The following is a 24,885-nucleotide window of genomic DNA, read 5'->3' as shown; positions in this document are numbered from 1 at the left end:
ACAGGGGCCCCAGAGAGCATCAGACTTCTGAAATGCTCCAGGGTGAAAGGTCAGGCACACTGGTTTGGGAATGGCTGCAGGTGCCTCCCTCCTTCTGTAGAATCTCTGAGGTCTGCAATAACATTGGAAGTGCATGCCCCTTGTTGAAGCCAGCATCTTTTCTTTCCCAAACTCATCAAAGTCAAGTCTTTTTTCTGAGAGGCATCAATCCCAAACACACTTAAGAAAGTTTGCCAAGTTGAGGCTGTGTATGTGTCAATTCTATCACAGGAAAGAACAAACCCATAGGATTCCTTTGAAGAGAGTGTGCCCCAGGGAATTTAAAATAAAATTCCAACAGACAGAGGACTCTGAGTCTATTTCTTCTGTTGTGCCTATCTTTATTTTCTTCGGTAAATACATACTGCTTTTGTAATTGCTAAAATATCCCAAGTTGGAAATTTAAATTTTTTTTTTTTTTTTTTAAAGACAGGGTCTTGTTATGTTGCCCAGGCTGGTCTTAAACTCCTGGCCTCAAGTGATCCTCCCGCCTTGGCCTCCCAAAGTGCTGGGATTACAGGCACGAACCACCACAGCTAGCAGGACTTGTTTTTAACCCATCAATTCAGAAGGGAAGGAGAGGCGGGTTGGTTCAAAGCCCAGCTGTGGAAGTGGCCCATCCCCAACCCCCAGCGGTGCCCTCACCAGGGAGCCCTCCAGGTTGAAGGTCTGTGCGTTCTGGCACAGCAGCATGACGTCCTTCTCTAGGTCGTTGAGGCTGCGGTACTTGTGGTTGCGGATGCGCTCCTGCAATGGACGGGAGGAGCAGGTCTTACCTCAGGACCCCGCCTCGCCTGCCCGCAGGCCTGGCTGTGTGCTGGGGACCCCACGGGCTAGGATTCCTCGTGCCTACGAGGATGTGGCTGAAGCCCCAGCCTCAGTAACCTGGATCACTGGGCATGGGAACTGCATGACTGAGGCCCAGCACTAAGTGAGCGGGACCTTGAAGGAACACCCAACACTGACTGCCCACTGACATCCCTCAGGACACCCCCAACCCTTACAAGGAACCCCAAAAGCCCATGACCAGGTGCCTAACCAGGTAGCCCAAGGCACCGCCCAGGTGGTTTCCGGTCATTCTGCCCACACACCAGAGCTCTCAGATGGGGGTGCCCCTGGGTCACACTCCCCTCTGGGCAGATGCAGGGCACATGCACAACGTCAGCGTTACCTTTATCTTCTTGAAGTCCACGGGCTTGCGGATGAGCTCGTAGTACTCGGGCAGCTCCTTTCGCGAGGGCAGCTGGATGAAGACCTCGCTGAGCTGACGTCCACTGCTGCTGCAAGGCAGAACCGGCGGGTGTCATCCCCGAGCCCGCCCACCCGGGAGCCCCCACCCCACTTCAGCAGGTTCCCACATTGTTTGAGGATGAGAAATTCAAACTCAGCTCAGGAGGTATTTCTTGCACATGTGCTTTTTTTTTTTTTTGAGACAGTTTCGCTCTTGTTGCCCAGGCTGGAGTGCAATGGCGCGATCTCGGCTCACTGCAACCTCCACCTTCAAGGTTCAGGAGATTCTCCTGCTTCGGCCTTTGGAGTCACTGGGATTACAGTGCACTTTTGGGTGCACTGGCGTGCACCACCATGCCAGGCTAATTTTGTATTTTTAGTAGAGACAGGGTTTCTCCATGTTGGTCAGATTGGTCTCAAACTCCCAACCTCAGGTGATCAGCCCGCCTCAGCATCCCAAAGTGCTGGGATTACAGGTGTGAGCCACCACACCTGCACATGTGCTTTCTTGTAGCTTCTGGAACATTTCCCAGAGACAACCACACAAACAGGCCTGTGATGCATTTTTTTTGTGTGTTTTTTTTGAGATGGAGTCTTGTTCTGTCGCCAGACTGGAGCACAGTGGAATGATCTTGGCTCACTGCAACCTCTGCCTCCCGTACTCAAGCAATTCTCCTGCCTCAGCCTCCTGAGTAGCTGGGATTACAGGTGCCAGCCACCACACCCGGCTAATTTTTGTATTTTTAGTAGAGACGGTGTTTCACCATGTTGGCCAGGATGGTCTCGATCTCTTGACCTCATGATCTGCCTGCCTCGGCCTGGGATGCATCTGGATCTCTGCTCTGTCCTCACTGGCGACTGATTTAACCCCCTGAACACCACAGGAAGTGCACTCCACACAGCGGTGGTGATGAGATGCTGCCAGGCCTCGTGCGCAGCGCTCCCAGCTCTTACCCATACCTGAGCCCGGCTCAGGAGGACAGGGTGGGTGGGGACAGAAGCTCTGAGAGCTGACCTTGCTCTGACAGAACCCAGCCCGCAGGCTGGGAAAATGAGAACGCACGGCAAATGCGCTCTCCCCTCTGCTTTGGCCCAGAGGAAGGGCCTAGCCGGGGAACGGCCCCAAGCAGGGAGCCACCAGGCGGATGAGGCCTAAAAGTGGCCGACGGGGCCCGATGGGAAGGAGGAGCTGAGCTTGGGTCCTGACAACTCCAGCTGCCTCATCAGCACCGCTTCTTTCCTTATGTTTTTTTCCAGAAAATCCCAGAGGGCAGGGCAGCCCGCCCATGCCATTGGCTGGCCCCACCGTCTGTCTGGGTGTCCTGAGCACGCCTTGTCTTGTTTCTGTTTACCATGCTGGAAAATGGCTGCGACAACATGGTGGCTTCCTTGCTTCTGTTGCTGGGGGTTCCTGATGTCACTAAGGGGCAGACGGGCCAGGCCTGCCTCCAGGAAGCTGCTCGTGGGCAGGATCCCGGGAGGCCTCCTGCTTGTTTGGTATTTGTGTGCATCACAGAGCCCCTGACCCAGCTTCTAACACGAGAGCCTCCTGAGATGCAGATGTTACACACAGGAGCCAGAATCCTGTCCCTGCACCTCCCCTGGCCTTGACAACCGCCATCATCCCCTCCTTGCTGGGCCAGCCACACTTTACACACACTCAACTCTGAAGCAGGCACCAGTGCCAGGCCAGCTGTGCTGAGGAGGAAATCGAGGTGGGAGTGAATTTCCTGGCCTGGACACAGCCTGCCTTGAGCCTCTGCCTTCCAGGAGTGTCCTTCCCCCACATGTGCTCATGACGTACATCTCCCCGAGATCGCACCACTGCATTCTAGCCTGGGCGACAGAGTGAGACTCTGTCTCAGAAAACAAACAAAAACAAAACACAAAACCAAGGGACAAGAGCACCCCTTTCCGGACCTCTAGGAGAATTACGTTCTGGATGAATCAAGACCACCCAGCTGCCGGTCTGAGGATTCCACTCTGGTGCAGAGTTCCCCAGAGGTCCTGTCCTCAAGCTTTGCTGCAGCAGGCAGGGTGCTGAGAGCCTCCCTCACCTCTATATTAAAGAGGGATGTGCCGCAGCCTCCCCTCACTTGGAATGAAATCCGGAGTCCTCCGGATAGACGCCACCACCTTTGATGTCAGTGCTAGCTCCACTCTCATGCTCGTGTCAGGGCCTACAAAGGGGAGTCTACCCGCCATGGGAATGTGGGCTCTGTCCTCATCTCAGGGCAAACATCACCTCCTCTGACCCCCACACACACCCCAGCCCACACCTCTTATATCTGACTTAACACCAACGCACACATCATGCAGTGGCATGATCTCGGCTCACTGCAACCTCCGCCTCCTGGGTTCAAGCGATTCTCCTGCCTCAGCCTCCAAGCAGCTGGGATTACAGGCGCACCACCACACCTAGCTAATTTTTGTATTTTTAGTAGAGACGGGTTTCACCATGTTGGTCAGGCTGGTCTCGAACTCCTGACCTCCTGATCCACCCACCTTGGCCTCCCAAAAGTGCTGAGATTACAGGCTGAGCCACCGCACCTGGCCCAATGCACAGATCTTTAGCATGAGGCTAAAGATGCGCTCCTGTCAGTCCTTCCCCCAGGGGTGATCTTGGGCCGAGCTTGGCTGCTTCTTCAAGCTGATGATGCAGAAACACACAGGGGAGCCCCCAAGCCTGGCCTGGCCTCCTACCTCCTCGCTATCCCTGCTGCTGAGTGCAGCAGCAGGTCCTGGGGTGGGCACACACCAGCCATGCCCAGTTCCCGCTGCTGGGCATCTGGGCTGTGCCCAGGGTTGGACACCAGGAAGCAAGTGTCTCTGGACACTCAGGAACAAGTGTTTAGTTTGCAGTTCTCCTGGGAATTTATCTGGGAGAAGATACTCTGGGTCACAGGGTGGGGAAACGCTCTACTTGGGAGATACTGAGCCAGAGTGAGTGATGCTTGTCCTTGCAGCCATTTAACAATGTGGCCCTAAACACATTTCCTTGTTGTGCAGAGAAGCCAAGTACTGTTTCACAGGCTCTTCCAAGCAGCGCCTGTTCCCATCTTTGGCCCATTTCCTTCCCTTGGGAGTCCTTTGTTGGATGCATTACTGCAAACATCTGCTGCAGTCTAGGAACTGTCTGCTTCTTTTCTCTCTTTTTACAGACATGGTCTTATTCTGTTGCCCAGGCTGGAGTGCAGTGGAGCCATCCTAGCTCACTGCAGCCTCCAACTCCTGGGCTCATGAGATCCTACTGCTTCAGCCTCCCAAGCAGCTAGGACTACAGGCACACGCCACAACACCTGGCTAATTTTAAAAATATTTTATAGAGATGGGGTCTCACTAGGTTGCCCAGGCTGGTCTCAAACTCCTGGGCTCAAGGGATCCTCCCACATCAGCCTCCCAAAGCACTGGAATTACAGGTGTGAGTCACTGCGCTCAGCTCAGTGTAAATATTTGACGCTTGCTGGACCTGCCTCTGTTGCAACTGCTCAGTTCTGCCACTGTTCCATGAAGGGAACCACAGACAATGCAGAAATCGGTGGGCTTTGGCTGCATTCCAACAAAACTTCATTTATCAACAGTGAGATTTGAATTTCTTTTTTTTTTTTTTTTTTTGAGACAGTCTCACTCTGTCACCCAGGCTGGAGTGCAGTGGTGTGATCTTGGCTCACTGCAACCTCCACCTCCCGAGTAGCTGGGATTACAGGCCCCCGCCACCATGCCCGGCTAATTTTTATATTTTGAGTAGAAACAGGGTTTTGCCACGTTGGCCAGGCTGGTCTGGAACTCTTAAGTTCCAGTGATCCACCAGCCTCGGCCTCCCAAAGTGCTGGGATTATAGGCGTGAGCCTAGGTTCCATTTTTTGGAACTCCTGACCTCAGGTGATCCGCTCACCTCAGCCTCCCAAAGTGCTGGGATTACAGGCATGAGCCACCATGCTCAGCCTCCAAGTTCAGTTTTTAAGAAACCCTGATCTCACTCCCCACCAAGAACCCAAGTTTGGAAACCACTTAGTTTGATGCCCTAGATCTGGAAGCAAGAACCTGAGCATGGCAAGAGGCAGACGCCAGATGAGAACCCAGGTGTGGCTCCTGTCTCACGTGCCTGTGCTGGCTGCCCCAACACTGCAAGGCGGGGACTGGCCTTTTACACGACGAAATGAGAGCACTGTGACAAAAGGTATTATACATGGCACCACCCAGAGCATTTCTCAGTACCAGGGGAAGACAAAAAGGAAAGGCAAGCCCCGGCTCTCCTATGCCGCAGGCAGGGGCAGTCAGTCCTGAGAGTGCAGGGAGGCCCACAGCTGCTTTCTGCAGGGCTGGGGGAGGGCGGCTTGAGAAGCGTTCACTCTTTTCTGAATTCATCACTGTTAGTGTCCCTGTTGTCACCACAGCAGGTCCTGGAATCCTGAGGGGCTCTGAGTCAGAAAATGCCTCAAGTCCTTTCTGAAGAGGCAGAAATCACAGGATCCCGACATTGGGAAGTGAGCAGGCAGGGGCGCCCTCTGGGCTACCAGGATGAAAGGGTGGGTGTTCGTAGGGGCTGTTGGCTCAGAGAATGGGCTGCTAAGTATGGCCAGGTGGCGGAAGGAGGGTGTGGACCCTCCTTCACACCCCCTGGAGCCCCACATGCCAGCCTCTCTTCCTGCTGCTTTTTCTTTTGAGACAGGGTCTCACTGTGTTGCCCAGGCTGGAGTGCAGCGGTGCCTCCAACCCCTGGGCTCAAGTGATCTTCCCGCGTTGGCCTCCTGAGTAGCTGGGACTACAGGTGGATATCACACCTGGTTCACCTTTCTATTCTTTGATCTAGCTATTTCCTGACTTTATTTTAAATTTGCCTATTGTTGATGTTTCACAGTCACTCAATCTTGTCTCCTGACAGTATTTCTTTTTTACTTCCCTTTTTTTTAAGCTGCTTTGAATCTTCCACTTCATCCCTCCTGTCTACGATCATCTATTTTTATTTATTTATTTACTTACTTATTTATTTTTGAGATGGAGTCTCGCTCTGTTGCCCAGGCTGGAGTGCAGTCACACGAGCTCGGCTCACTGCAACCTCTGCTTCCCGGGTTCAAGCGATTCTCCTGCCTCAGCCTCCCTCGTAGCTGGGATTACAGGCCAAGTGTCACCACGCTCGGCTAATTTTTATACTTTTAGTAGAGATGGGGTTTCATCATCTTGGCCAGGCTGGTCTTGAACTCTTGACCTCGTGATCCACTTGCCTCAGCCTCCCAAAGTGCTGGGATTACAGGCCTGAGTCACAGCACCCAGCCTCATCTGCTATTCTAATAAACATTTCCGGCCGGACATGGTGGCTCACGCCTGTAATCCCAGCACTTTGGGAGGCCAAGGCGGGTGGATCACGAGGTCAAGAGATCGAGACCATCCTAGCCAATGCGGTGAAACCCCATCTCTACTAAAAATACAAAAATTAGCTGGGCGTGGTGGTGCATGCCTGTAATCCCAGCTACTCGGGAGGCTGAAGCAGGAGAATCGCTTGAACCCGGGAGGCAGAATTTGCAGTGAGCTGAGATCAGGACACTGCACTCCAGCCTGGCAACAGAGTGAGACTCTGTCTCAAAAAAAAAAAAAAAAAAAAAAAAAGGAAACGTTTCCCCACTGTGTTCTCTCGGATGACTGCGGCACAGGCTCACTGAAAGGAAGGGCCTCCTCAAGGCAGGGGGCTGCGCCGAGCTCCAAGGGAGGCCGGGGCAGGAGGGAAAGGCACCAGCGGCTCCCCGAGGCCTCCTGCTGCCAACTCCACACACCTGCACCTCTGTCTCTAATTGTCCTGTCCTAAGCTTTTCTTAAACACGCCATTCTAGTTTTCAGACTCATTCTTCTAAACCAGTTGCCTTGTTTATTTGTGTTGTGTAAAGGTCTCTGTCACTGAGGGGGAGACCTGGGGGTAGGGCCGGACTCACAACAGAGGACGGGGAGCTTCTTCCAGCAAATCCTGGGGCAGGCACAGAATCCCAGTGCAGCTCCACAGGGAACCCGACCGCAGGCTGCGCGGGCGACTCCATTCATGACTTCTGGGCCCCCTGAGCCCTCTGCCATGGTTATGTTGGACCCAGTGCCCTGCACCTAGCCTATGCCCATAAGTGGGCATGCCTGGGGCTCACCTGCTCAGTGCCCTCATCCAGCCAGTGCCTGCACAGCACCAGGGTCCGGCCTATGTGCCAAGCAGACCATAGACCTGGAACCTCAGGCCAAGGTCCAGAGAGCCCTGAGGAGACCCCTGTCCCCAAGGAATGGCTCCCACTCCTGCCCAGCCTCCACCTGCACCCTTCCCTCAGGGGCCCTGCTCTGGGGGCTTAGAGGAGTGTGGCAAACACTTTCAAGCCCTGGGATGACCTCTCCTGCAGAATGTTTCAGGCAGGCCGACAACCTGTTTCATTGCTTTTCTTGCACAAGGTACAACCACTCAATTCTGAAGAGCCAGGAGGGACAGTGCTTGTGGAAAGGCAAGGAAACAGTACAGACAGGCCTTCAGCAGTAGCAGCCAGCCCCTGCCAGACCCAGGCCAAAGCTGTCACCACGAATTGGCAAGGCAGCAGCCCAGGCCCTGGGCTGGGGACCATCGTCCCCTCCCACAGTGCACACGGTGCTGGCCTCTGGGCTGTGTGCCTGGCCACGTTATTTCAGTCAGGCCCCTGTGCTGCAGACGTGGAGACTGAGGCACAGAGACAGGTATGGAGCGCAGATCTTCACTGCATTCAAGTCTTTCCTACAGTAACCACAGGGCTGCTGCCTCCAGGCAGTGCGGAGTGGGAATGGAACCCAGAGGGCCGGCCCAGTGGGGCCAGAGCTCTTGTGAGGCTTAGCTGCAGCAGCCTGGACCCGCCACCGTCTTTCCGAGCTGCCTGAGCATAGTCTGCAGCCACTGTGCCCCTCTAGCCCTGAAGCTGTGCACGTGTCTCCTGACCTCAGCACAAGCATCAAGTTCAAGTTCAACACCACTGTCTACCACATAGTCTTTTTTTTTTTTTTGAGATGTAGTCTCACCGTCACCCAGGCTGGAGTGCAGTGGTGCCATCTTGGCTCACCAAAACCTCCACCTCCTGGGTTCAAGCGATTCTCCTGCCTCAGCCTCCCGAGTAGCTGGGATCACAGGTGTGTGCCACCATGCCTGGCTAATTTTTGTATTTTAATGGAGACGGGGTTTTGCCACGTTGGCCAAGCTATTCTCAAACTTCTGAGCTCAAGTGATCAGCCCAGCTTGGCCTCCCAAAGTGCTGGGATTACAGACGTGAGTGACTGAGCCCGGCCCGCATGGTCTTTATTGTAGCAGCATCTCTGCCCTATCACTGTCACAGGCAGGCTGGTGGCTGAGCCCACGTGGACCAGCAGATGCCCTTCTCTGAGCCCTTACCAAGTACACCAAGGGGGTGCCCCCTGACACACATGCGGCCTTGACACTTGGACACAGTGCCCCAAATGCCTCAGCCACCAGCTTCCGACTGCTATAAAGAACCCAGGGAGGGAGGCAGAGGTTGCAGTGAGCCAAGACTGTGCCACTGCACTCCAGCCTGGGCTACAGAGCAAGACTCTGTCTCAGAAAAAAAAAAAGAACCCAGGGAAGAAGGTATCAACTGGCAGTGCACAGCCCCACAAGCCCGAACCTGACCCAGAGCCACAGAGAACGTTTCTGCATGTTCTGATTTCAAAGTAAAATCTCCTACATGCAACTTAATTTCTTCATTCTGGTTTCGATTTCTGGCAGGTTCCTCAATGTGGTTTGAGATTTCAAACCACCAAGGAGAAACGCCCTTGGCTGAGGGCAGGTGTGTGGCCCAGGGCCCCTGTGAGGCCCCTGGTGCTGGCGCAGCCCCACTCAAGCCCCTAGACTCCCTCCAGCCTCTGCATGCACTGTGTCCTCTCTGCCTGGGACATTTGTCCCTCTCCTCCCAGTGGACACTGCTCACGCTTCCTGTTCTGCTTATGTGGCCCTTCCCACTGGAGCCACCACAAGCCCCTGGACAGCAGAGGCCAGCACTGCCCGCAAGGTACCACAGAACACTCCAGCTTGTTCCCACTGTGGCCCCTGAGCAGGAGGGGCATGTCACTGCACTCTGTGTACACAATGTAAAGGACCGTGGCTGTGACAGCTGGCAGTGCCACACTCCGGGGCCTTGGGAGGAGAGGCCTTGTGGCTGTGAATCTGAGTGCAGAGGAACAGAGTAAAAGCTTCCCAGGCAAGATAACTGTACACGTATGATGAGGTCAACACAGAGGTCACATCAAACATGATTCTGCTGGAATAAAACACAAACTAGGGGGCTGCAATTCTCTCCAATGATCAAAAGCAATATTCGAAAAGATTCCACCTGACAGTAGGGGCGTCCCTGCCTCTCCAAAAGGGTCTGGCCCCAACACAGCAGCAGGTGCCCAGCTGAACCACTTCTGTCCTCAGGTGTCGCCACCTAGATGGACCATGTGGCTCCCACCTGCAGTCATGGGCACACTCTCCAGCTCAGTGAGGCAGGCTCCTGACACCGAATCTAGAGGACAACATCCCGTGTTCACTCTTTGAATTATTAGAACTCAGGTCTACACAGACACCAATCTCTTTACAGGCTTCACATTTAACTCAATTACAGAGCTGAACTAATTAGAGGGTTCTGGAAAGCAAACTAAAAAACAAAAATTCTGCCCAGGCGTGATGGTGGTGGGCACCTGTAATCCCAGCTACTTGGGAGGCTGAGGCAGGAGAATCGCTTGAACCTGGAAGGTGGAGGTTGCAGGGAGCTGAGATCGTGCCACGGCACTCCAGCCTGGGTGACAGAGTGAGACTCTGCCTCAAAAAAAAAAAAAAAAAAAAAAAAAAAAAACAAATTAAACAAAAAGAAGTTTTCTTTTCTTTTCTTGGAAAGGAGCAATTGAAAGTTGGAGACAAAAAAGTGAGCTGTTAGCTGTGTCTGACTTTATTCCATTCAAGCTCTTCTCAGCCTGGTGCAGCTGTGTGGGGCCAAGGAAGGGCCGAGTGACATGAGCACCACCTGCCACGCAGTCGGTGGCGTGGAAGCTTCCGGGGATCTGAAAGATGTGTCATACAGAATGTAACTTCTAGCCAATGATGGGCAAATAATAATAATAATAATAATAATAATAATAATAATAATAATAATAATAAAAAAGAATGTAACTTCACCCCAAATGAGGTCTGGCTTTTGCCTAGGGCTCCTGGGAGGTGATCTCTGAGCCCTTAGAATGTCACACCTAATGGCTGTCTTTGTTTACGTGGGGTCTGGGACCAGTCCTAGGTTGGGGCTTTGGGCTATGTAGTTTCTGCTCAACCTGCAGAGGGACTGGAGATGGGGGTCAGCCACATGGGTAGCCAGTTGTGTCTGTGACCAAGTCCCAATAAAAATGCTGGACATAGGGTGGGTGGCGGTGGCTCACACCTGTAATCCCAACACTTCGGAGGCTGAGGCAGGTGGATCACTTAAGGTCGGGAGTTCGAGACCAGCCTGGCCAACATGGTGAAACCCCATCTCTACTAAAAATACAAAAATTAGCCAGGTGTGGTGGTGCGAGCCTGTAATCCCAGCTGCTCAGGAGGCTGAGGCAGGAGAATCACTTCAACCCAGGAGGCAGAGGTTACAGTGAGCTGAGATTGTGCCACTGCACTCCAGCCTGAGTGACAGAGTGAGACTGCATCTCAAAAAAAAAAAAAAAAAAAAAAAAAACAACCTCTGGACACAGAGGCTTCTCTGGTTGGCAATGCTCTGTGTCAACATCACCAGGAACATCAGCGCTGTCTTCAACTCCACAGGGAGGAGACAAAGGAAAGCCCTGTGTCTGGAACCGTCCAGATCACCTCAAGTGATCCGCCCGCCTTGGCCCCCAAGAGGCCCCATACATCTCTCGCCTTTGTTGATTTTAATCTGTAGTCTTGCACTGTAATAAATCATAACTGCAAGCGTAACAGTTGCTAGGGCTCGGGGGTCCTAGAGAATGACGGCACTTGAGGGTGATCTTGTGGACTTTTCCCACCCTGTGGACCCTGAGGTTGTTTTCCCTCATAGCTTCAAATTTAGTTAAGAATATCAGAAATATCCATTAAGTACACCAATTTTGTATCCAAACATCATGCTTGAAATTATTGCTAAATGGAGGCAGCTTTTCTTTTGCTTTTTTTTTTTGCAACAGGGTCTCACTCTGTCACCCATGTTGGAGTGCAGTGATGTGATTATACCTCACTGTGGCCTTGACCTCTTGTGGTCCTCCTGCCTCAGCTTCCTGAATAGCTGAGACAACAGGCGTGCACCACCATGCCTGGCTAATTTTTGTATTTTTTGCATAGGCGGGGTCTCCCTATGTTGCTCAGGTTGGTCTCGTACTCCTGGTCTCAAGGGATCCACACGCCTCAGCCTTACAAAGTTCTGGGATTACAGGCGTGACCGCTACGCCCAGCTGAGGTAGCTTTTCAACGACTCTTTCCTGAGTTGATGTGCCCTATGTGATGTTTTCCTGTGCAAATCACATTACAGTGAGTGGACAGACCCATGCCTGCTGTGCTTCCAGCACTCAGGAGGCTTTCTTTAATAGTCATCTTTGTTGTCCTACTTGTAATTCCAACATAGTTACTCCCAGTCTAATGGGCAACCCCCAGGTCTGTGAATCCATCCATTCCAGGAAGATGTGAGGTTAAATTGAAAACATAGATCAAATCCCCCACTGAGGCATCCTCCCACATGGATCCCAGGTAAGACAGGAGCATTGCTGTATGACTGAAATGTTGGTGTTCTCTTCAAAGCAGGTCTCAAAATCTCTACCAGAATCGAATGTCCTGAAACAGAACAGTTTTGATCAAGCAGTCATTTAGCAATAAGAGTTAGGATTTGGGGTTTTTTTTAATTTTTTTTTTTTTTGAGACGGAGTCTCGCTCTGTCGCCCAGGCTGGAGTGCAGTGGCACAATCTCCGCTCACTGCAAGCTCCGCCTCCCAGGTTCATGCCATTCTCCTGCTTCAGCCTCCTGAGTAGCTGAGACTACAGGTGCCTGCCACCACGCCCAGCTAATTTTTTGTATTTTTAGTAGAGACGGGGTTTCACCATGTTAGCCAGGATGGTCTTGATCTCCTGGCCTCGCGATCTGCTCGCCTCAGCCTCCCAAAGTGCTGAGATTACAGACATGAGCCACCACACCCGGCCTTTTTTTTTTTTTTTTTAATAGAGACAGAGTCTCACTATGTTGGCCAGGGTCATCTGAACTCCTAGGCTCAAGTGATCCTCTGCCTCAGCCTCCCAAACTGTTGGGATTACAGGTGTGAGCCACCGTGCCCAGCTTGTATTGCTGTGGCTTTTTTTGGGACAGGGTGTCACTCCCATTGCCCAGGCTGGAGTGCAGTGGCACGATCATGGCACACTGCAGCCTCAACTTCCCGAGCTTAGGTGATCCTCCCACCTAAGCCTCTCAAGTAGTTGTGACTATAGGCACGCACCACCATGCATGGCTAAGTTTTGTATTTTTTGTAGAGATGGTGTTTCACCACATTGCCCAGATTGGTCTTGAACCCCTGGGCTCAAGAGATCCACCCACCTCGGCCTTCCAAAGTGCTGGGATCATAGGCATGAGCCACTGTGCCCGGCCGAAAGTTTTAATTTATTCTATCATTTATCATCAAACCTTACAAAGGCTACAAGACTGACTAGAGCAGCTGGGTGAGCCATTCTCTCTTTTGTCAGATGATGTACAACTAAATATGACCCTAAAGGGCTCTTTCTGTGAGTCTAAAACTAAAAAAAAAAAAATGGACTAACACTGGACATACTTTTTGTCTGAAAATATTCAGGGTCTTAGTAAGTTGAGCACGCTGTTTCTGTCTTTTTAAAAACCAAGGTGTAATGGAATACAGAGAAGTGTACATATCTCATGTGTACACCTTGGTGAATGTACACATCATATACACATCCAGATCTACAGAGAGAATATCCCCAGTATCCTAGAAGGCTCATCGTGTGGCTTTCTTGCTATTCCCTCTCTCAAGGTAAGCACTGCTTGGCAGCCATTACTGTGGATCAGCTTCTGACCCTCACAGAACTGGAGGCACACAGTAGGCCCTCTTTTTTTTTTTTTTTGAGACAGAGTCTCGCTCTGTCGCCTAGGCTGGAGTGCCATGGCACGGTCTCAGCTCACTGCAAGCTCCGCCTCCCGGGTTCGTACCATTCTCCTGCCTCAGCCTCCCAAGTAGCTGGGACTACAGGTGCCCGCCACCACACCTGGCTAATTTTTTATATTTTTAGTAGACACGGGGTTTCACCGTATTAGCCAGGATGGTCTCGATCTCCTGACCTCGTGATCTGCCCACCTCAGCCTCCCAAAGTGCTGGGATTACAGGCGTGAGCCAGTGTGCCCAGCCAGTAGGCCCTTTTTAGTGTCTGGCTTCTTTCACTCAACAAAATGTAAGCTTCTTCCAGGTAGCAGTACTATGTCTGTTTTCACAGCTATTTGGGGCCCTGTACAATTAGGCCCCCACTGATCTGTGCCCCTGTAGATAGACACTGGGCTGACTGCTGTTTTGGGAGATTATGACCAAAGTGGGTATGGACACGCCTGTCCGTGTGGACAGATGCACTCAGCTCTCCTGGGTAGAACGAGGGCTGCAGGCTGCTGAGTCAGAGGGTATGTACAGGCTGAGCCTCAGAAAATACTGTCTTCTGCAGTTCCATGGTTAAAAACAAACAAAGCAAAACAGAAGAGATTGCCAAAGAGCTGCATACTCCTACACGCAGGGTGTGAGGCCAGACTGCTTCAGACTTGCCAGCACTGACGGGCATTCGGCCATTGTGGGGCGGGTGCTGGCGCAAGTCACTCTGGTTTTAACAAGCATTTTCTTGAAGTTGTGATGCTAATGCAATGATATGAGCACCTTTTCCCACACTGATTAGTCCTGGGATGTCCTGTGTAAGGAGGCGTCTGTTCCCGGCTCTTGCCCAGCTTTAAATTGTGTTGTCTTTTCCTAATCTATGAGGAGTTCTCACTGTCTCCATCAGCGTGTCCATTAATAAACAGATGTTATTAATTTTAGTGAGGTCTAATTTCTCAATTGTTTGTGATTAGTGGCTTTTGGCTCACGTGGAAGAAATCGATGCCTACTCATGAAGATTTTCTCCCGTGCTTTCTTCTAGAACTTTGTTTTACCTTTCACGTTCTTACATCCACCATCCATGTCATGTGGATCCAAGTGCATGGTGTGTGTGTGTGGGGGTGGTCAGGGCTCATCCTCTCTACGTGGATACCCAGGAGACCAGCATGATGGAGATGCCCGTGCTTTCCCCACTGCGCTTCAAGGGTCTTCTTCAGGTTGGTAAAGTTAAGTTTCCCTTGCAAGAATATCATTCGAAATAAAACATGGGGAGGGTCTGTCATTGTCATTAGATTTTTGCAAATTCCATTTTTTTGTTTTTGTTTTTCAGATATTGTCTCACTCTGTCACCCAGGCTGGAGTGCAATGGTGCAATCTCGGCTCACTGCACACTCTGCCTTCTGGGTTCAAGCGATTCTCGCGCCCAGCCTCCCGAGTGGCTGGAACCACAAGCACACATCACCACGCCAGGTTAATTTCTTTTTTTGTATTTTTTTAGAGATGGGGTTTCGCCATGTTGGCCAGACTGGTCTCAAACTCCTAACCTCAAGTGATCCGCCTGCCTCAGCCTCCCAAAGTGCTGGGATTACATGAGCCACTATACCTGGCCCATATTTTAAATAAGTATTCTGTATTTATTTTATAAGAGACAGGCTGGAGTGCAGCTGTGTGATCACGGCTCACTGTAGCCTGGACCTGCTGTACTCAAGTGATCCTCCCACCTCAGCTTCCCGAATAGTGGGGACCCCAGGCGTGTGCCACTGCCCGCAGCTGTATCCCACACTTTAAGTAACTTAAGTCCTCCACTTGCTTTCCTCTTTGAGGACTTAGCCTTGGAGTTAGGTTTGTGAATTAGAGTCAATGTATTTTTTTCTCAATACTGACAACACATGACATTTTCAGATCTGGCATTGAACTTGAATATGTCTCCTTTCCTTCATCATCTGTTTCTCTTCCAATAATAAAAGAACCCTTTTTTTTTTCTTTTTTTCGAGATGGAGTCTTGCTCTGTCCCCCAGGCTGGAGTGCACTGATGTGATCTTGGGTCACTGCAACCGCTGCCTCCCAGCTTCAAGAGATTCTCCTACCTCAGCCTCCCGAGTAGCTGGGATTACAGGCATGCACCACTAGGCTCGGCTAATTTTTGTAGTTTTAGTAGAGAGGGGGTTTCGCCATACTGGCCAGGCTGGTTTCAAACTCCTGACCTCAAGTGATCCGCCCGCCTCGGCCTCCCAAAGTGCTGGGATTACAGGCGTGAGCCACCGCGCCCAGCTAAAAGAACCTTTTTAAGCAGTATTTTGTTTTTGGAGTTGGCGTCTTGCTCTGTCACCCAAGGCTGGAGTGCAGTGGTGCAATCTTGGTCCATAGCAACCTCCACTTCCTGGGTTCAAGTGATTCTCCTGTCTCAGCCTCCCAAACAGCTAGGATTACAGGCATGTGCCACCAAACCCAGGTAATTGTTTTTGTATTTTCAGTAAAGATGGGTTTTCACCATGTTGTCCATGCTGGTCTCAAACTCCTGACCTCAAGTGATCCTCCCACCTCAGCCTCTCAAAGTGCTGGGTTGACAGGTGTGGACCACCACGGCTGGCCTTGCACAGTAATTTTGATCCATTAATTTAGGCACTAAAATTGTTACCATCCCCTAACTTCACACTTGGTAAGATTCTCTCCAAACCATGCATGTGGGCTCCCTTCACTTTCCCCTCCAACAGATACAATTCCTCCGCGCTCTGCTTCATGACTAACAGCAAACTGTTATTTAAAATCAAACAGTACAACCCTCCCATTACGGGGACAGCCGTACTGGCCAGTGTGTACCAGGAAGTGAAATAAGACATTAGAGAGTGGAAGACTGGGTGAGTCCTTGGCCAGGCATGGGCCTTACACCCCTTGCTGGCTCCTGCCCAGCTCTATGACCTGCCCTGGGCTGGCAGAAGGTGCACATCCCTCCCTGGGGAGTTGCTGAGAACATTCCTTTCTTCTTATTTAAACGGTACTCACATAGAGTCGCTCACGGAAAAGGATATTAATAAATGAAAAATACATAAATGGCACTCATGATCCACCAACACGTTATGATCCACCGCTGGGCCGTGGCCACAGCTGGAACCACATGCTGCCTCGTATATAGGACATGTCTGTGAGGACAGCGATCTCCAGGCTTGGAGCAGAGCCTGGCAGATAGCAGGAGTGTGGCCACCATCTCACCAACACAGAGATGGCATGGGTAGCCTGGGAGGGTGCAAGGACAGGAGAGGGCTGCCACTTTCTCTGCTCCAGACATGCCAGCCTCTTGTCCTCGTCCTCCTGGCCACATGGGCAGCACCCATTACTGCCATATAACCCCTCATCCCACCTCGTCCCTTGAGGCCACCAGGCCACAGCTTTGGCAGAGCCTCTCCGCCTGCTGTGGCCTCTGCTGGTGCACTCTCCCCAACCTCCCCTCTCTCAAGGCTCTGCTGCAATGTCCCCTTCCCCGAGACCCGCACCCCTGCCTCTCCTCCCGACGACGTGTGACATTCCCTCTCATCACGGCAGATACACGTGTGCTTCCCTGTTCCAGAAAGCATGTTCCTCAGGGCCAGGCTCAAAGACACAGATATTCAGTCAGTATTTTGGATGAGTGAAAGAGGGAGCAGCCCAAGCCTGAGTGTGCAGTCACAGTGCAGACACCAGGCCTGCTCCCACACGGACACCCGCAGGCCCCGCCCTCCCCGCCTCCTCGCTTACCTGTCCTTGTACTTGATCACGGCATCCACAATCTTCTTCATCTTCTTGGTGAGGTTGGGCGGGTTTGGGGAGAGCTTCTCGGCAGGCGGCCGCCCGCGCTTCTTCTGCTTCTTGCTCTCATCGTCCTTGTCGCGGCTACGGGTGCTGGTGGTCGGGGTGGAGGAGCCGGCGTCGCTGTCTCGCTTGCGCTTCCGTGACGATTTCTTCTGCCGGACCTCCTCTTCGATCTCCTCCAGCGTGCCCTCCTCGATGGCCTTCAGGGTCAATAGTAGTAAAATAGGACAGCCAGCACCCAGGTCGACAAGCAGAGGCTGCGATGCAATCCCAGGGGCCGGGCTGGGACACGGAGGAGGGCCCCAGCACCCGCTCTCCCTCTAGCTTGACTGGCTCGGGCATAACACACACTGGGACTCTCAAGGGGTGCCTGGGCTGCAGTGAAAGACCAGCACTGCCCCCAGCAGGCACCCCACCCAAGCTTGTCCTTAAAACACTAATGTTTGAATTTCTTGACCAAAAAAAAAGAACTATCTTCTCTGTACAGAGAAGAACGTGCTCCTGAAATCCCTTCACCTGGAGGTGATGTTGACACCTCTGTTCCACACTCTCCTCATCTATTTCTTTTATTTACTTAGCTGGTCTTGAACTCCTGGTCTCAAGCAATGCTCCCATCTTAGCCTCCCAAAGTGCTAGGATTCCAGATGTAAGTCACTGTGCCTGGCCTCCATCTATTTCTTCTTTTTAAGATTTTTTTTTTTTTGGAGACGGAGTCTCACTCCGTCACCAGGCTGGAGTGCAGTGGCATGATCTTGGCTCACTGCAACCTCCACCTCCCAGGTTCAAGCAACTCTCCTGCCTCAGCCTCCTGAGTAGCTGGAATTACAGGCGCACACCACCACACCCAGCTAATTTTTGTATTTTTAGTAGAGACAGGGTTTCACCATATTGGCCAGTATGGTCTCAAACTCTTGACCTTGTGATCTGCCCACCTCGGCCTCCCAAAGTGCTAGGATTACAGATGTGAGCCACCACACCTGGCCTTTTAAAGACATTTTTAAAATTATTTTTATTTTTTTTTTTTGAGACGGAGTTTCGCTCTTGTCACCAAGGTTGGAGTGCAGTGGTGCAATCTCAGCTCACTGCAATCTCCACCTCCTGGGTTGAAGCGATTCTCCTGCTTCAGCCTCCCAAGTATCTGGGATTACAGGTACGTGCCAGCACACCTGGCTAATTTTTGTATTAAAAATTATTTTAAAATTTTCTTTTTTGTTGTTGAGATGCAGTCTCGCTCTGTCACCAGGCTGGAGTGCAGTGGTGCAATCTCAGCTCACTGCAACCTCCACCTTCCTGGTTCAAGCGATTCTCCTCCCTCACCCTCCTGAGTAGCTGGGACTACGGGCGCCCACCACCACGTCCAGCTAATTTTGGTATTTTTAGTAGAGACAGAGTTTCACCATGTTGGCCAGGATGGTCTTGATCTCTTAACCTCATGATCCGCCCACCTCGGCCTCCCAAAGTGCTGGGATTACAGGCGTGAGCCACTTCGCCCAGCCGATTTTTAAATTTTCTTAGACATGGGGTCTTGCTACATTGCCCTGGTTGGACTTGAACTCCTGGGCTCAAGTGATCTTCCCATCTTAACCTCCTGAGTAGCTGGGCATTTAAAAAAATATATTATAAATCATATATAACATAAAATTTACCAAGGCAGCCATATTTTAGTACACAGTTCAGGGGCATTAGGCGCGTCCCCAGTGTTGTGCAGCCCTCAGCGCCACCCACCTCCAGAACTCTCCCCACCTTTGACGCACGTGTGCAGAACTGAAGGCCACGCTGGAATTGTAGCCCACGTGCCACACTGCTGGCTGTGTCATGGATATCTTTTCCTGTAATTTTCTACAACAAAATTTTTTAATGTCTGTTTAGTGTTTCAGTGCACAACGTGCCCTAATTTAGCCTCCCCTTGTTCTTGGGCATTTAGGTCATTTCCCTTTTTTCTGAGACAGGGTCTCATTCTGTCGCCCAGGCTGGAGTGCAGTGGCGCAATCTTGGCTCACTACAAACTCCAACTCCTACGTTCCAGTGATTCTCCTGACTCAGCCTCCCGAGTAGCTGGGATGACAGGCGCCCACCACCACGCCCGGCTAATTTTTGTATTTTTAGTAGAAATGGGTTTTTGCCATGTTGGCCAGGCTGGTCTTGAGCTCCTGACCTCAGGTGATCCGCCCACCTCAGCCTCCCAAAGTGCTTGGGATTACAGGCATGTGTCACTGTGCCTGGCAGTTTTTTTTTTTTAAATAGAGATAAAGGTCTTGCTATTTTGGCCAGACTGGTCTCAAAATCCTGAGCTGAAATGATCCTCCCGCTTTGGCTTCTCCAAGTACTGGGATTACAGGCATGAGCTGCCAGGTCTGACTACCTTTTTTTATTGTTGTTGCTATTTTAAATAATGCTATTGACAACTGACATTGTTTAAGACAGATTCCTCATGGTAAAACTGCTGAGAAGGACATGAATATGAACAATATTAAGAGAATCCCCAGGTATTAATTTTCAATGGTACTAATAACTTATCCGAATGGTAAAAAATGCAGCCAGGGGAGCCAGGTGTCCAGGGAATCTGAGGCTGTGCCAGTGAGCTAGGCACTGTGCCTGGCGCTGAGGACAGAGCAGTGACTTGAACCAGCCAGGGCCCTTTCCCCTACCCTTGGAAGGGAGATGGTGATCAGACGGCAACATCCCACAAGTGGGGTGACAAATGTGTCAGGTGCCAGGAAGGAGGGAAGAGAGAGACACCAGAACGATGGAGCAGACATGTCTTAGAGAAGATGGGAAGCTGAGAGCCTGAGGGGCCCAGGAGGACGGAAGGCGTCTGGGCCAAAGGAGTTGCATGGAGGGCACAGCAGGCAGGAGGCACTGGGAGAAGGCCCCCTGCAGACCCAGGGTGGAGTGGCGGGTGCCCCCCAGACTCATATCTACCTGGAACCTTGGAATGGGACCTTCTTTGCAAATGAGGTCTTTACTTTTGGGATTAAGTTTTAAAAAATGTTCTTAAAAGACACAGAAGGGGACACAGAGGAGAAGTCCCCATGAAGACAGAGGCAGAGATAGCGTGATGCTGCCCCAAGCCAGGAGGCTTCTGGAACCATCAGAAGCTGGAAAAGCCAAGGAAGGGTCCTCCCCTAGGGCCTCGAAGGGAACACAGCCCTGTCCACACCGTGGATTCAGACTTCTGACCCAGAATGCAGAGAAAATAGTTCTGTTGCTTTAGGCTGCCACAGTCATGGCCATGTCCGATGGCGGCCATAGGGGCATTTTGAAGGCTTTGAGTTCACTTGGCAACAGATGGCTGCCAGAAAAGTGGTGCCAATTCCACGGCCACCAGTAGTGGGGAGACTGTGTTTTGTATAATATTTTTCACAACTGTGAATTTGAATATAATGTGTAGTAAGATGGGCTCAATGGGAAAAAATAGTCTCTTCAACAAATGCTGCTGGGACAACTGGATTCCCACAGCTGGATGGATGAAGATGGACCCCTACCTCACATCACGTATAAAATTTAACTCAAAATGGATCTTACATGGATCTGCATGGAAGAGCTCCAACTATAACCCTCCTAGAAGAAAAGACAGGGGCAAGTCTTCGTGACCTTGGATATGGCGATGGTTTCTTAGATACAACACCAAGGCACAGGTGAAAAAGAAAAATCGACTGTAAGTACAATGAAACACTTCTGTGCTTCAACGGATATCAAGGAAGTGAAAAGAGAATGTGCAGAATGGAACAAAATATTTACAAATGATATCTGATAAGGCACTTGTAAATAACTCATAATTCAATATTAAGATAAATATATTTTAAATTTGGGTAAAGGATGATGTGACTAGACATCTCTTTCTAGAGGATACACAAAGGGCCAACAAGCACATGAAAAAATACTCCACACCATTAGCCATCAGGGAAATGCAAATCCAAACCACACTCAGATGGCACTTCATACCTGCTGGGATGGCTAGAATCAGTGGGCAAGGGAACAGCAAGGGTTGCTGAGGATGTAGAGAAAGAGGAACCCTCATACACAGCTGGTGGGACTGTGAACTGGCGCAGCCAACGAGGAAACCAGGCTGGGGTCCCTCAAAAGGTTAAATAGAGAACTAACATTGGTCCGGCAACTCTACGCCTAGGCATGTATTAAAGAGAAATCAGAGCGCGTGCACACAAAAACGTGTACGTGAATGTTCACAGTACTATTGCTTGTAATAGCCCGAAAGTGGATACAACCCAAGTGTCCATCAAGAATGGACAGAAAACCCAAATGTGACAAATCTGTATGAGGCATGATTATTTCACCATCAAAGAATGAAGCACACCTGCTGCATCATGGGTCAGTAGGTTACGCTGCATGAAAAAACCCTGACACCAAAGCATCCCACGCTGTAGGACTCCACTGAAAGGAAACGCCCAGAACAGGCAAAACTATATGGACAGAAAGTACATCAGTGGTTGCCTGGGGCTGGGGAGAATCCATGAATTAATAGGAATGGCAAATCGGGGCAGGGCTTCTTTTGGGGACGATGAGAATGTTTTAAAATGGACTATGGTGATAGATGCACAACTCTTGGATACACTGAAGATGATTGTATCATATACCCCAAAAGGGTAAACTGTATGGTATGTAAATTACACCTAGAAAAAAATGTACATAGAGCAGCCACATATGAACTGATCTTAAATTTAAAAGGTACTCACTGCCTCAAATATGCAAGGCTGAGCTGGGCACCGTGGCTCATGCCCGTGATCCCAGCTACTCTGGAGGCCGAGGTGGGTAGATTGCTTGAGCCCAGGAGTTTGAGACCAGCCTGGGTGACACAGTGAGACCCCCACTTTACAAAAAATTTAAAATTAGCCAGGCGTGTTGGTGTGTACCTGTAGTCCTAGCTACTCAGGAGGCTGAGGTGTGAGGATCACTTGAGCCCCCCAGGAACTGGAGGCCAGCCTGGGTAACATAGCAAGACTTTGTCTCTGTTAAAAAAGAAAAAAATGCAGGGCTGGTGACACTCACACAGCAGCCAAACAGCTCTGCTGTCACACAGGTCTGTGGCAGGGCTCACACTCTGTCTTTTCAGGGTTTCTCTTCTGGGTCCTGGAGCGCTCTGCTTGGGAGGCTGGCTGGGGAACAGGATGGCCTGTCTGTCACCTGGGCTCCTGGTGTGTTTCAACAGCGCCCTCTGGTGCACAGCTTGGCAGGCAAGCTCATGAGTCTGGGCTGCTGAGGTCCCAGGAGGGGACAGGGGCTGTTTGGCCACATGGGCTAGGCCACATGGCTCTTTGCTGGGTGTGGCACTTTGCACGGCATAGCCAAAAGCTGCCACCTGCCTTCTCGGAATTATTGCTTCAGGACATTTTTATGACACAACGTCAGGGATGGATTCTGAATCATCATCTCTATAACTCAAAGCCCCTGAGCTGGGAAGGGGTCTGATTTGTCACCGTAACCCCAGTGAGGACGTCAGTGCCAGGCACCTGTCACAGTGTGCCCTGGGCTGGGAAAGTTGGGTCCGGGAAAGCCCCAGGAGCACCGCACAACTGACTCAGATATCTGCAGCTGCTGTTGCAGGGCCAGGTGCCATCTGGTGAGAACGGGCCCTCACGTCAGCTCCACAAGCAGCTGCCAGCCCCGTGCAGCACCTGCCAGGTTCAGAGGCCCTTGGGGGCTTGCCCTCTCCTCCCTCCCCATGACTGAGTCTCCCCAGCTCATGGCGGGGACTTGCCCAAAGTGAGGCTGCCTGCAGCCAGCAGTGCAACGCTTTGCAGGGCGCCTCAACAGTCCATGATTCACCCTTGTGCCTCCCTCCTGGCAGGTACTGGGAAAGCCAGCAGTCCACTGAGATCAGCAACATGATTTTTAACCTCGGGAAGAGGTAAACCCTTGTACTTGAAAGACCAACCATAACCAGCAGCAGGTTTTGAGCTGCTCAGGAACCGTGGGTCCTTCTTGCATTCCGAGGCAGAGCCAGAAGGACCTGACCATCCCTGGCCCACATTGGAAGGCCCTTGGCTGTCCGCGGAGCCTGGCCAGGAGTGGCCCAAGGGAAGTGTTTTGGACCCAGGCCTGAGTCCTAGCGGCGGGCCCTCTGTCTCCCCAGCCCTGCCTGGCGCCAGCCTGCGGCGGCTGCCGGGCCTCTCCAGCATGTACCTTGAGCCACTGCTTCTCCGTCAGTGAGTCACTGTAGTCCACCTCCTTGCGGTGGCGGGAGCCACGGCCGAACATCTTCTCCTCCTCCTCCTCACAGGTCAGCCGCTCTACCTCCGCGTCGTCCTTGATGATCCACGAGGGGAGCTCGTCCTCCTCCATGAGGCGCGGCTTCCGCTTGGGGTTACGGGCCTCCTCGCGCCTGCGGTCCAGGTCCATGCGCTGGTGGGCAGGGAGGCAAAGGGAGAGGCATCAGCACGCGGGCACCAGGGGCATGCTAGAGCCAGAACACCAAGGGTTCAGAAGGGCCTTTCTCTGCCCATGGGGCTGCACACTGCCGCGAGAGTTAAACAGTAGCTCTTGATTTTTCAGTGGCTGACCTGGCCTGGCTATGTCAGACCCTGACTAGGGGCTCTGCCTCAGGAGGCAGAGGAAACTCGAAAAGATGGAAGGTTGCACAAGAGGGCTGCAGACCCCAGCAGGGGGGCAGTAGCTGCGCGGCCCAGCGTTGGTGGAGGCATGAGGTCTGCGGGCCAAGGGGCCCCTGCTTGGGTGGCTTATTTCCTGTTTCCCACCCAGGGGCAAGGGGGCTCTGCGACTGAAGTCCTGGTCAGTCTCTTGGCCTTGGATGGGGCAAACTCCCTCTGAAAGGGAGTGCACGAAGCCCCGGAGAGCCCGTTAGAAAACAGAGCCGGTGGGGCAGGTCTTGGGTCACACGCAGAATGGCTGGGTGTGCATCTTGCCCTCCGATGCCATGCTCAGGAGGCTGGGGGTGGAAGACGGGTCAGTCTGGAGGCAAGAGTGGGCTGCACTGTGAGCTGTCCCTGGCTCCCTGACCTGCTAGGGACACCACCATGGGCACTAGGACCTCTGCTTTGCTCCTGGTGGCAGCAGAGTGGGATGCCCGAACCGCCCCATCCAGCCTGCGGCGCTTACCATGAACAGATCAAACTCCTCCTCGTGCCGGGCGATCATCTGGTTGACGGTCTCGTCGTCAGGCACCTCGTCTTCCTCCTACAAGATTGCAAACTGTCAGTGCCGCTGCGGAGGGGCCGGGGTGGGCGGCGTCCGAGCTCAGAGGCGAGTGGCGGCGTCCGTGGGAATGAGCTGGTGGTCCCGGCACGGCTGCGGTGGATGGGGACCCACACGGCAGCAAAAGGCACACACACGCACACGCACGCTCCGTGGGACCAGGGCCCTTGCTGGCCGTCTCAGCCGAGAAGCCGAGGATTGAATGGGCATGGAGACTGAACTACCCCTCTCACCTTTAGAGGTGGCTCCTCCAAGTCGGGGTTGACGCCCGCTGGCGGAGGGGCAGTGTGGGCGAAGCTGGCACTGCCGCTGCCCGTGCTGCAGTGTCTGCTCTGTGGATAAATAGAGGACTTCAGTCTCCAGGGCTGTCAATCCGGCGTCTTTCACCAGCAGTTTAGAAAAAAAAAACCACTTCAAAGAAAAAGCAAGTACTCATCCTCTTTCCGTTCAGCCCACACTCCCTTTACTCCAAAGGGATGCAAAAAAAAATAAGAGTGCAAAAAAGGTAAAAAAACAAAAATGAAAGCCGCTCATGCGTCCACCATTCACGCTGGGGAGGGGTCG

At 52.0% G+C, this 24,885-nt stretch overlaps 1 protein-coding gene across 18 annotated transcripts in view; it reads right to left on the bottom strand.

Annotated features, from left to right (window-relative positions):
* SMARCA4 (SWI/SNF related, matrix associated, actin dependent regulator of chromatin, subfamily a, member 4) overlaps positions 1-24,885 on the bottom strand; it is a 102,705-nt gene that overhangs the window by 2,827 nt on the left and 74,993 nt on the right. For 5 of the 18 annotated variants that reach the window (XM_032169698.2, XM_032169696.2, XM_032169697.2 and 2 more), the window contains 7 exons: positions 24,555-24,653; positions 24,226-24,303; positions 23,293-23,511; positions 18,895-18,990; positions 17,098-17,408; positions 1,211-1,319; positions 685-786 (listed from right to left, as the gene is read on the bottom strand). In XM_032169698.2, the coding sequence (XP_032025589.1) occupies positions 685-786; positions 1,211-1,319; positions 17,098-17,408; positions 18,895-18,990; positions 23,293-23,511; positions 24,226-24,303; positions 24,555-24,653 (1,014 nt within the window). The remainder of the gene's footprint in view (positions 1-684; positions 787-1,210; positions 1,320-17,097; positions 17,409-18,894; positions 18,991-23,292; positions 23,512-24,225; positions 24,304-24,554; positions 24,654-24,885) is intronic. The other 13 variants (XM_032169704.2, XM_058424825.1, XM_032169711.2 and 10 more) reach the window with 11 other exon arrangements.

This window comes from Hylobates moloch, unplaced genomic scaffold, assembly GCF_009828535.3.
Source record: "Hylobates moloch isolate HMO894 unplaced genomic scaffold, HMol_V3 SCAFFOLD_12, whole genome shotgun sequence".
Classification (NCBI taxonomy): Eukaryota; Metazoa; Chordata; class Mammalia; order Primates; family Hylobatidae; genus Hylobates; species Hylobates moloch.
The sequence above is the reverse complement of the archived record's forward strand: the minus strand, read 5'-3'. Positions and strand labels throughout refer to the sequence as shown.